Source organism: Thamnophis elegans, chromosome 6 (genome assembly GCF_009769535.1).
Source record: "Thamnophis elegans isolate rThaEle1 chromosome 6, rThaEle1.pri, whole genome shotgun sequence".
Lineage (NCBI taxonomy): Eukaryota > Metazoa > Chordata > Lepidosauria > Squamata > Colubridae > Thamnophis > Thamnophis elegans.
The window spans coordinates 70,569,929-70,581,911 of NC_045546.1; the positions used below are offsets into that span (position 1 = coordinate 70,569,929).

The 11,983-nt window shown below is 39.8% G+C and overlaps 1 protein-coding gene across 1 annotated transcript in view; it reads left to right on the forward strand.

The window, feature by feature from the left end:
- NRG2 (neuregulin 2) overlaps positions 1–11,592 on the forward strand; it is a 214,480-nt gene extending 202,888 nt beyond the window's left edge. The window contains exons 10-11 of the mRNA XM_032220447.1: positions 5,846–6,070; positions 10,953–11,592. Of these exons, the coding sequence (XP_032076338.1) occupies positions 5,846–6,070; positions 10,953–11,592 (865 nt within the window). The remainder of the gene's footprint in view (positions 1–5,845; positions 6,071–10,952) is intronic.
- The last annotated feature ends 391 nt before the right edge of the window (positions 11,593–11,983 follow it).

Sequence of the window (11,983 nt, forward strand, 5' to 3'; positions counted from 1 at the left end):
TTTCTAGTTCCTCTATCTCTTCGAAATCCTGCCTGTACCTTTGGTAGTTCTCGAGCCACATACTTCTGGAGCCTAGCTTGTAGGATTTTGAGTATAACTTTACTAGCATGTGAAATGAGTGTAATGATGCGATAGTTTGAACATTCTTTAGCATTGCCTTTCTTTGGAATTGGAATGTAGCTGACCTTTTCTGATCCTGTGGCCACTGTTGAGTTTCCAAATTTGCTGGCAAATTGAGTGTAGCACTTTTACTGCATCGTCTTTCAAGATTTTGAATAGCTCAGCTGGAATACTGTCACCTCCACTAGCTTTGTTGTTGCTCAGACTTCCTAAAGCCCATTTGACTTTACATTTTAGGACCATGATGGCGAACCTATGGCACACATGCCACAGGTGGCACGTGGAGCCATATTTGCTGGCACGGCCGGCAAATATTCCCGAACTTCAAATTGGCTCATTGGGGCTGTTTTCCATCCTCTCCAGCCTCTGGAGGCTTTCCTGAAGCCCGGGGAGAGCCAACTGGCAGTTCGGGAATGATCCATTTCCAGTGTCCGGAGAGCTTCCAAGGGGGCGGCCATTTTGGGAGGCCCCAAGCTTCAGGAAAGCCTCTGGAGCCTGGGGAGGGGTCATATGCGCAGGTGGGCGGTTGCGTGCAGGTAGGCGGGGAGGATTGAATTGGTGTGGGCATGTGCACACGCACAATTTTGGCACGCCATAAGAAAAAGGTTCCCAATCACTGTTCTAAGATGTCTGGCTCAAGGTCAGTGACCACCCCATCATGGTTATCAGGGATGTTAAGTTCATTCTGTGCAATTTTGCCACCTCTTCTTAATCTCTTCTGCCTCTGTTAGGTCCTTGCCATTTTGGTCCTTTATTATGCCCATCTTTGCATGAAATGTTCCCTTCATATCTCCAATTTTCTTGAAGAGATTTCTGGTCCCCCCCATGTCTATTGTTTTCTTCTATTTCTTTGCACTGTTCATTTAAGAAGGCATTCTTATCTCTGGAATTCTGCATTCAATTGGGTGTATCTTTCTCTTTCTCCCTTGCCTTTCGCTTCCCTTCCTTCCTCGGCTATTTGCAAAGCTTCCTCAGACAGACATTTTGCTTTCTTGCTTTTTCTTTGGGATGGTTTTAGTTGCTACCTCTTGTACAATGTTGCGAACCTCCTTCCATAGTTCTTCAGGCATTCTGTAGAAAAGATCTAATTCCTTAAATCTATTTGTCACCTCTATTGTATATTCATCAGGGATATGATTTAGTTCATACCTGACTGGCCTAGTGCTTTTCCCTACTTTCTTCAATTTAAGCCTAAATTTTGCAACAAGAAGCTCATGATCTGAGCCACAGTCAGTTCCTGATCTTGTTTTTATTGACTGTGTGTCAGGGTTAGGGTTGTATATGTTAAACGTTTACCCAAATCCCCCCCCCGCCCAGTTACCCTGGCCCAAGTGTCCAATCTCCAACCTCCAAGGTGTCATGTGAGGTGTATGCAGAGACGGTTGACCTTGACCAAACCCAAACATGAGCTTTCAGCATGCGCAGAAAATGGTGAGAACAAAACTTCCTCTTTCGAGATATCTCCACCAGCACTATTCCCCTCCCAAATAGAATGAACCCCCTCCCTCCCCGTTATATGGCAGCTGATAGCAAGCAAACGATATAGAGGCTGACATTCGGCCCTCCTGCAGAAAAGATGTTATCCCTGGAGGGAAAGAAAAACAGAAAAACAGTAATAACAAGAACATTTATAAACACATTTAGGGTTTATTGGGGTATTTAGAATGAAACTTCTGCAAGAGTTTAGGGACCCTGACATTGGACTTATTCACCCACTCAGAACGGGAAGGAGGAAAATGTTTCCAAGCCACTAAATACTGTATTTTCCCTCTATGTTTCCTGGAATCAAGGATCTCCTTGACTTCAAAATGCTGTTCTTCCTCAATGAGGAGAGGGATAGGAGGAGGGGCATAGGCCAGGCGAATTAAGGAGGTATGTTCTGGTTTCAGTAAGCTAAATGGATCACGGGATGGATTCTCCTAAAGGGTCTTTGGCAGTTCCAACTGTACCGTTACCGGGTTAACAGTTCTGACAATGGGGAAAGCACCCATGTATTTAGGTCCAAGTTTCTTCGATTTTGGGTAGTTTGAAGATACTTAGTGGACAAGAAAACCCTATCCCCAACCTGGGTAATCTTTTGGCTTCACCCTTTTTTATCAGCTTTTTTTAATGTGCTTGGTGAGCTTCATCTAATGCTTTACAAGTTACAGGCCAGATAACTTCTAGCTGATTAATCCACTCAGACAAGGAAAGGTTTTGCAGCTTCTCTTGGGGCAATTCAGGGATAGGCACAAAATCCTGGCCAAATACTACTTTGAATGGGGTCAATCCTGTACTGCTATGTACGGAATTATTATACGCAACCTCTGCATAAGGCAAGAAATCGGCCCAATTATCCTGCTGATAATTGACATAGCACCTGAGGTACTGCTCTAGAACCAAGTTAGCCCATTCACAAGCCCCATTTGTATGCAGATGGTAGGTGGAGCTTAGACCTTTGGTGAAGCCTAACAATTTTCGGAACTCCTTCCAAAAGTGGGAGGTGAATTGAATACCTCTGAGATAATGTGTTCAGGAACACTGTGTAACCTATACACTTGAAGGATGAACAGTTTAGCCAATGTTTTTGCTGATGGAATCTTGGAGCAGGACACGAAATGCAGTTGTTGGAGAACAAATCCGTGATCACCCAAATAACGGTATTTCCATTACTTTCTGGCAGCTTGACAATAAAGTCCAAAGATATCTCCTTCCAAGGGCCACCAAGGGACAATGTTTTGGAGTAGTCCTTGAGGTTTTTCTGGTGGTCTCTTTGCTGTAAACAGGACAACTAGCAATGTCTTTTTCAGAGAAGGCCACCAAAGCTGCTTTTTAACCAAATGTAAAGTCTTCATGAATCCAAAGCGTCCAGCCGGTTTTGAATCATTGTCTTGTGAGAGGACAACACATTTTAGGCTCACAGGCACATACAACTTGGCTCCCACCCATGCAAGACCATCCTGCATGGTGCAATCATTTGAGTGGGACTTGAACCATTCATCAGATGCTAGCAACTTTGCAACTTTAATAAGATTTGTATGCCGCCCACTCCTCAGTCATTTTGTTAGCTCTGTGGAAACGTCTAGGTCTGCTTCCCCTTGGCTTCTAGTGACTACTGGGACTGCTAGCTGCTTGGAAGGCATAACCAGATGAATCACCTCCGATCTGGCACTGTTATACTGGGGTAGCCTGGATAAAGCATCTGCCATAAAATTATTTCCTCCTGGGAGGTATTTCAGCGTAAAATTGAACTGATTAAAATGCTGTGCTCAGCGAACTTGTTTGGGCAACAGTTTCCATGGGTTTTTTAGTGCCTCAAAGTTCTTATGATCAGTCCACACCTCAAACGGGTGCTTGGCACCTTCGAAAAAATGCTGCCAGGTTAGTAGGGCCCACCGGACTACAAAAGCTTCCTTTTTCCAAATGGCTCATCTCCTTTCTGTCTCAGTCAATTTTCGGGAGGTGTAGGTGCAAGGTTGAAGGTTCCCATCAGCATTCATTTGAAGTAGCACTGCCCATATCACCACATCACTTGCATCCGCTTGGACCACAAATGGTGCGTCCATGTTGGGCTGTTTTAAAACTGGTTCAGCTGCAAAAAGTTTCAGTTTCTCAAATACTGCTTGGTGTTTCATTGTCCACTTCAGGAGTTCACTAGGTATTGCCTTTGCTTCCCCATTTGATTTTAGGAAATTCGTAATTGGCAAAGCAATACTAGCGAACAAAGGGATGAACTGGAAGTAAAAATTGGCACATCCTAAAAAACTTTCTGGCTGCTTGTAGGTGGGGGGTGGGGAGCACACATTCCAAAACAGCCCAGACTTTCTCTGGGTCCATATCAATACCCTCATGAGAAATGCGGTACCCCAAATAGTCATTTTTTTTCCTGATGGAATTCACACTTAGACAATTTGGCATGAAGTTAAGCAGCTCTGAGTTTGATCGCACGAGTTTCACATGCTCCTCTAAAGTTTCTGTGTAGATGAGATGTCATCAAGATAAACTAACAGCCCCTTATACAAGTGTTCCTGCAGCACCTCATTTATCAACTGCATAAAAATTGATGGTGCCCCCTGCAGACCAAATGGGAGTACTCTAAACTGGAAGCAACCCAGAGGGCAGTTGAAGGTGGTTTTCTACTAACCTCCTGCTTTTATACGGACTCTGTAGTATGCTTCCCTTAAATCAAACTTGGTGAAAAATTTTCCCTTGGCCAGATGAGCTAACATGTCCTTCATGAAGGCTAGTCTAGAAGGTACACATTTTCCATGCAAATGGCATTAAGGTTTTTATAGTTCACACATAAGCGAAGAGAGCCATCTTTCTTTTCTCGAAATAACATTGGAGTTGCTACCCGTGGCCTAGCTGGCTGGATGAACCCCCTCTTTAGGTTTTTATCAATGAAGTTATGTAACTCCTCCAATTCACGTGGGGTCATCGAGTAAATCTGTGGCTTGGGGAGTTTCACCCCGGGGAGAATTTCTATGCTGCAATCAGCTTTGGTCCAGCCGCTTCCCTCTTTCTGGCGCTAGTACTAGCCCTCTGCTCTTCCTCAGTAGCATATTGGACACCTTCCAACCTGAGGGGCTCATCTTCCAGCGTCATATCTTTTTGCCTTTTGGTACTGTTCATGGGGTTTTCATGGCAAAGATACTGGAATGGGTTGGACATTTTCTTCTCCTTCCTAATCACGTTTTGTCAGACCTCTCTGCTATGACTTGTCTGCCTTGGGTAGCTCTGCATGGCATAGCTCATAGCTTCATTGAGCTACTCAAGCCCCTTCGCCATGACAAGGCATTAATCCATGAAGGGAACCATATACATTATACTATGTATAAAGTAAGAAATGTGTGATAACAATATCATAAATAAATTACATTTGGCCATACAGAGTCTACATCTATAAGCAGCTTGCTAAAATAGGTGGCAAGTGCTAAAGCCACTTCAATCAATTGAATGAAAGGGGCTATAGATTTAGCTTTCCAATGCTAAGTATCAATCTTTTAGCCATAGTAAGGGCATGGAGAATCAATTTTTACCTTGTCCAGTTGTCAAATTCCAAGTACTAGGTTTCTGGTTCAAGAGAATAATGACCTCTGAAAATGTTAGCTTATCTTTGATTGCCATATAATGTACACTTTCTTCATTTTAGACATTAATTATAATGTAAGATTAAAATTGTTTTACAAATCTACTACTAAATTACTAAAAGTCTCATGTTTGTAACTGGGTGAAACAGTGCATCATTGAGCAAGAATTTTTGAATCAAGGGACAACTTACGAAATGTGTTCAAAATCCAGGACCCATAAAATTTGGCAAAATTTATAAAACATTTTATGATATAAGAATTATGATAAAACATTTTATGACCTAATGTCACAAAACATTTCCTGTGGTCAACTCCTGATGTTTGATTGTGATGTGCTATTTTCTTGGAAGATACCTTTCTGAATATCTTTGTGAATTTTTAAGATCTTTTTCAGTGAAGGCAGTACATTAAAAGCTCTGCCATTGTTGAAGGCATTGAAAAATCTGTTAAGGAAATATCTCTGAAACAATGACCCAACAGGTGACAGATTGCTTATTCCTTTATAAGTTATGCACTCATAATTTTATGCACCCATACCTTACAAGTATGGCTTATGAACTTTACTTGGAAAGATGAGTCCACTTAAGCAAGTAGTTAGGTTTAGGAAGGATCTATTTCTATCCTTCTCCAATAATTATTTATCATTTGGCTTGCAGACATGAAAGCCACACCTGGAGCTTGGACCGCACAGAAAGCCTCACTTCTGATTGTCAATCTGGGATGATGTTGTCTTCTGTGGGAACCAGCAAATGCAACAGTCCTACCTGTATGGAAGCTCATGCTCGGCGGGAAGCATCATACTCCATTGAGGAACAGAGGAGGCCAATGATGCAGTACAGAGATTCTGTGGATTCCCTTCGAGACTCACCACATAGTGAGAGGTCTCATTTTCTGTTGCTGTTATTATCATTCATACAAGGAAACCTCAATTTAACAGCCCCCCACCCTCTTAGCAGACTCTGAGTGCAATAGGTTTGGATGAGGCAGTGACATTTATGTGATTTTTACCATGCTTTTACAACATCTGCATTGGTTTCTGTCAATTGCATCAGTTTGCATCATTTATGCAAATGATAAATGATGCATCATTTATGGATCATTTATGCAGGGATGCGGTGGCTAAGATGCTGAGCTTGTCGATCAGAAAAGTTGGTAGTTTGAAACCCTAGCGCCATATAATAGAATGAGCTCCCATTACTTGTCCCAGCTTCTACCAACCTAGCAGTTCGAAAGCATGTAAAAATGGAAGTAGAAAAATAGGAACCACCTTTGGTGGGAAAGTAACAGCGTTCCATGCACCTTCGGTGTTTAGTCATGCCGGCCACATGACCACAGAGACGTCTTCAGACAGCACTGGCTCTTGTACTTTGAAACGGAGATGAGCACCGTCCCCTAGAGTCGGAAATGACTAGCACATATGTGCGAGGGGAACCTTTATCATTTAATCCTATAAATGACATAAATTGATGTAAATGCTATAGCCTCATGTTTAATGGATCTTCCAGAATAACAGTACCCCCCCTCCCTAAAATGGCCTGTCAAAGCAGTATTTCATTGCTTTTAGACTGAAGTCACAAATAATGGCCAGTCTCTAATACAGCATAAGACAAGAAGGGGAGAGAAGGCAAACAAAAATAGAGTTAATTGAGAAGATGGATAAGCACAGGTTGTAAATTTATGTAACATAAGCAATAAATCAAACTATGAATCAGAAAGCCCGTCATTGACTTAACTTCCTCAGCTTCTCGAGGATCTGTTTCTAAATGATTATTAGAATTGCTCTGATTAAATTGCTTGTTTTTTGTTAACAGTTGTGGTGGTTTTAACCCTCGTGTGCCACATAAAGCCACTTTGGGGAGATTTGTGGCTCAATACATAAATAAAAATGCTAAATTATTATTTTCTCAAGGAAGCATTTATCTCAAAAGTGGTATATAGCAGAATTCTAATATCCTCATACAGATTCTGGAAATTATCTAGAACTACCTTTTAAAATAACTCTTCAGGTAGAAGAAGTATAAAACCTATCCCCAGTATCTTTGCTGCAACCACTTAATATGATCTATATTGACATGCCTGATAAAAACAAATGCCTCAATATTAAATGGTTTTCATTGCTCTGAACCAACACCTGAGTCAGACCACTTTGGCCACTGTCCAAAAATTTTTTGTTTCATTGTTTAACATAATTGAGAACAATATTTTTCTTCAGGGGGTTGGACTAGAAGACCTCCAACTCTGTTATTCTGTTATGCCTTGCAGTACTTACGCTTTTTTTAAAGTAAAATCCCTAAATGGTATTTTTTTTCAATACAACTTTTATCAGCAACAAGTGACTTAACGGTTCCACCACAAAACCGCGCTTGACTAAACCATGCTCGACGAAACCGCGTAGCTGATGTCATCAACAGGGCGACAACAGCACGGAGACAGAAGCACACTGTAAACGCTAAATCTAAAATTAACCCCTAAACCTAAACCTAACCCCCCTAAACCTAATCCTAAACCTAACCCTAAACCTAACCCTTAACCTAACCCTAAACCTAATCCTAACCCTTAACCTAACCCTAAACCTAACCCTAACCCTAACCCTTAACCTAACCCTAAAGCTAACCCTAAAGCTAACCCTAAACCTAACCCTTACCTTAAGTTGAATCGGCTTGCTTTCAAAGTGCTATTTAAAGCGCCCTTCTTTCTCCGCGCTGGCTGTTGTCGCCCCGTTGATGATGTCAGTGACGCGGTTTAATCGGGCGCGGCTTAGTCGAGCGCGGTTTTGACGGGTCACGGACTTAACTCACTAGAACACAGCAAAACCAAATGCAATGGAAGAAAGAAATATCCTGCAGCAAACAATGAAGAAAATATAATTAATATACATTTTTAAAAGTAAGGGAACGAGAAGACATTCCCGTTTCTCTCAATGCCAGATTGACATATAACCATTATTGTAAAAGTTCAGATAAATTAGCGTTTCAGAAATCCTTAAAAACTTTGATGCTCCCTCAGGCATATGTCTTGCCTGTCTCTGTAAGTGTGTCTTTTTAATGATTGGACTTGAGTTTGTTTTTGGCCATTTTATGTGTTTATGTATGTTTCTCTGGTATTAACTCTGCATGCACTATCCAAAGTTACAATTGTGAGGTTGGAAGCTACATAAATTGATATCACAAAGAATAAAAAATAATAAACTGATGTTTATCTTTATAGAGCTGCTTAAGCAGATGCTAAATCTTCCTGAAATATATAATCCAGTCATTTCTTTCCTTTTATTATTATCCTATTATTACCAAATCGAGTCCTTTTTATTTTAGCTTAGCAAATTCTCTTTTCATTCACCTTAAAAATTATTTATATGCAGGTCAGTTCAAAATTAAGTCTGATAGTGCATTTCTCTACCCCAGTTTAATTTTATTGGCCATTCTTTTCTTGTCCAGCTGCATTTCTAGTAAAAGACATATTCTTATAAAAATGGTTCAGTATAGTGGAGCTCTAAGGAGTGCAGAGTTTGTTTTAGATACAATCAAACCCCAGTGCCTGGCAAGAAAAGAATTGGCTAAAGTATTCTTCCTGTTGCCAGACAAAGACACCACTTTTAGAAGTATTAGATTAGAAGTGAAAAGGAAAAAGAGATTATCTAATTCAGTGTTTCTCAACCTTGGCCACTTGAAGATGTCTGGACTTCAATTCCCAGAATTCCCCAGCCAGCAAATGGCCATCTTCAAGTGGCCAAGGTTGAGAAACACTGATCTAATTGGAATCTCCATCTCTCCTTCCATCTCTCTTTCCTACCCCTTTTCTACCTGCTAGTAAGCATTTTAAGAGCATGGTAATACTTGGGGGGGGGGGATGATGTTGGGGAGGGGACAGAAAGTGTGCATCAGGTTTCTTTATCTTGAATTCAAATTACTTGGGGTGGTGGTGTCATTGTTATGTTTTATTAAAGAAACATGCAGTAATAGTGTTAACAACATTAACAAAAAAAATTACAAACTTCAAATCATTATTTTTAATATTACACAAATGTTGATAAAGCATCAGTTAATATGCAAAGAATCAAACAATACAACAATACTAGAACCATTGAAAACTATAGAAGTATGACTGACCGTAAAAGGACGTGACATAATTTTCAGTCAATGTTGATTCTTTATCTAAAAAGCATATCTGTAGCATACAGTATGCATAAAGCATACAGTAAAATGCAACTGAATTGCTTTTGAAATAAAACAAAATGTTCCATCTGTTTTGTAAATATAAGATTGTGCTTTAGTGAACTATTTAAAACAGTAGTAGAAATCTCCTTTAATGATTTGGTATTTTATACTTCAACAAACAACTTACATAATATACTATTCCTAATGACTTAAGGATAATGTTAGGCTCATGTGGGTGGAGAAACGTACATTTAGATTATATAATCCAAGTGGCACAGATAGCTTCTGTGGCTGCTTTAACCCTTTTTTGCTCCAAAGGAGGACATTATATCCTTGTCACATTGAAACTATTTGAGACAGTTATTATATATTGTGCAAATAACCCGTATTCCAACTGAATTTCAGCACGGAAACTTCAATGATTTTGAGAGCAATTTTGCAAGTGCACAAATGTAATGTAGCTTTAAGACTGGATTTGAGCATCACGAGGACAGAGGCTCAGATCTGGGTGACTATTTTTAGTTACTCATTAAATTGATGTTTAACCCAGAATGCCTGGTTACTCTGATAAGTGAGTAAGCTTTTGTTCTTCATAGCAGGGATGCAATAGAGATAAGTTAGCTAACTTTCTCTTTTCCTTTAGTGGTTCGTCTGTTTTAATTTTGATTTTACTGTTTTTTGCTATTTAGGTGACTGTAAATAAAAATGCTATTCCATATTACAAGGAAGTTTGTCATAAAAAGTAATTACGAAAAATAAAATAAAAAACGATAAGAAGGTAGCTGCATAGTCTGTATCCCAAGTGTTTTTTTTAAAAAGCACACACAGTATATAAATATATTTATGTCAGTGGGAGAGAGAACCAATATCTTTATCTATGATCATGGAGCAGCATCAAAATATAATGAAAACAAACAAGAAAAAAAGAAAAAACCAAACAAGAAAAAAAGAAAAGAAAACATTAATACAATCCTGGTCATTGTCATGTTGTATACATTTAATCTCACCAAGTATGCCCAGGACTATTTATAAATTTTAATAAGCATATAGAATAAACATAAAAGAAAAAAGAACTCAAAACTTTATGTTATGAATCTCTCCAAAGTTAACTTTTGGATATGTACATTGCCCAAGGCTGGTGAACATTCACTGTACCCTGGTAATAATAGGTAACACATCTGTTTGTCTCGACTTTTGTTCTGGCATATTTAGCATTGTAGCTAATTCATCCCAAGAGAAACCACATTGAGGATTTTCAGGTACTTCAGTGTATCAGATTTTCTAACATTGGCAGATACCAGTTGGCTCCAGGAATAAATCAGACATTTTATTAACTAACCCTAAAGTGTATCACAACCCTGTGTATTTCTGCTTCTTTCCAGTTCTTATTTTAGAGTGAAAAATCTATGTCTGATCAGTAGGCTTCCCCCTTCTCATATGACAACAGTCATACTCTATTCCGTGAATACTTCAATCTCAGAGAAAAATCCCTTTCTTTTATTTTATCCTGATCAAAGTGTTTATAGGAATGGAAAACTTTGTGCTGAAAGACTCAGCCTTTTGTTCTAAGATTTAAGCTGGATACCAATGCCATTGTTTCTTTTTCTAGATATGTCTCTGCCTTGACCACCCCGGCACGCCTATCCCCTGTTGACTTCCATTGCTCAGCTTCAGCTCACGTGCCCACCTTTGAAATAACTTCTCCTAATTCTGCTCATGCGGTTTCACTTCCCCCGGCTGCATCCATTAATTTCCAAGTGGAGGAGCAACAGCCATTGCTAAGAAGGTACCAAGCCCCCTGCCAAGATACACAAAGGTATGATACTTACTACCAAAGAAGGAACTATCTGAATGAGAGTACAGGGAGCTTGCCCTCCAGTCCCTTCCGCATCACAGAGGATGATGAATACGAGACAACCCATGAGTACATCACTGCACTAGAACAGCCAAAGAGAACAGGCAGCAGCAACAGGCGGTGGAGGAGATCTAAACTGAATGGCCACCTGTCTCACAGAGGCAGAATGCTTAGAGATTCCTTTTCGGTCAGCAGCGCCTCATACAGTGAGTCTGATGAGGAGCTGATAGCTGAGAGCACCCCTTTCTTAAGCAATCGGAACATGGAGGCGACGGACACAGATTTGTACTGCTCAGCTGACAACAGAACTTTCTCTTCTTTCAGCAGATTCAACGCACAGGGTGAAAGCCAACAAACACACACCAGATCCAACCAAGGCTTTGCGCCACCTTAGGTGTTACACACTCTTCCTCATGTCCACTTCCATGAATACATCAGTACTGAGGAAGATAACACGACAGAAAAGACAAATTTTTATTTTATATAAAAAAAATGCAAAAATATAACAAATGAAATGTTTTATTTTCATTTTAGCAATGATGTCTTATAAGAGCTAATGGCAAAAACCTTTTTGTAAGGAATCTATTTATATGTAACATCTTGATTTACAGCTTCTCAGAAAAACAGAAACTTAACAAAAACATTTTAAAAGATGGGCCAATTTTTGACTACAAATCATTAAAAAATATTGTGGTGCCTTTTTGCTGTATGCGAATGCCAGAGTCCACACTGAATATTATGTTTAAGCATTCTTGAAACACAGGCTTTATGTTCAGGACAATTTG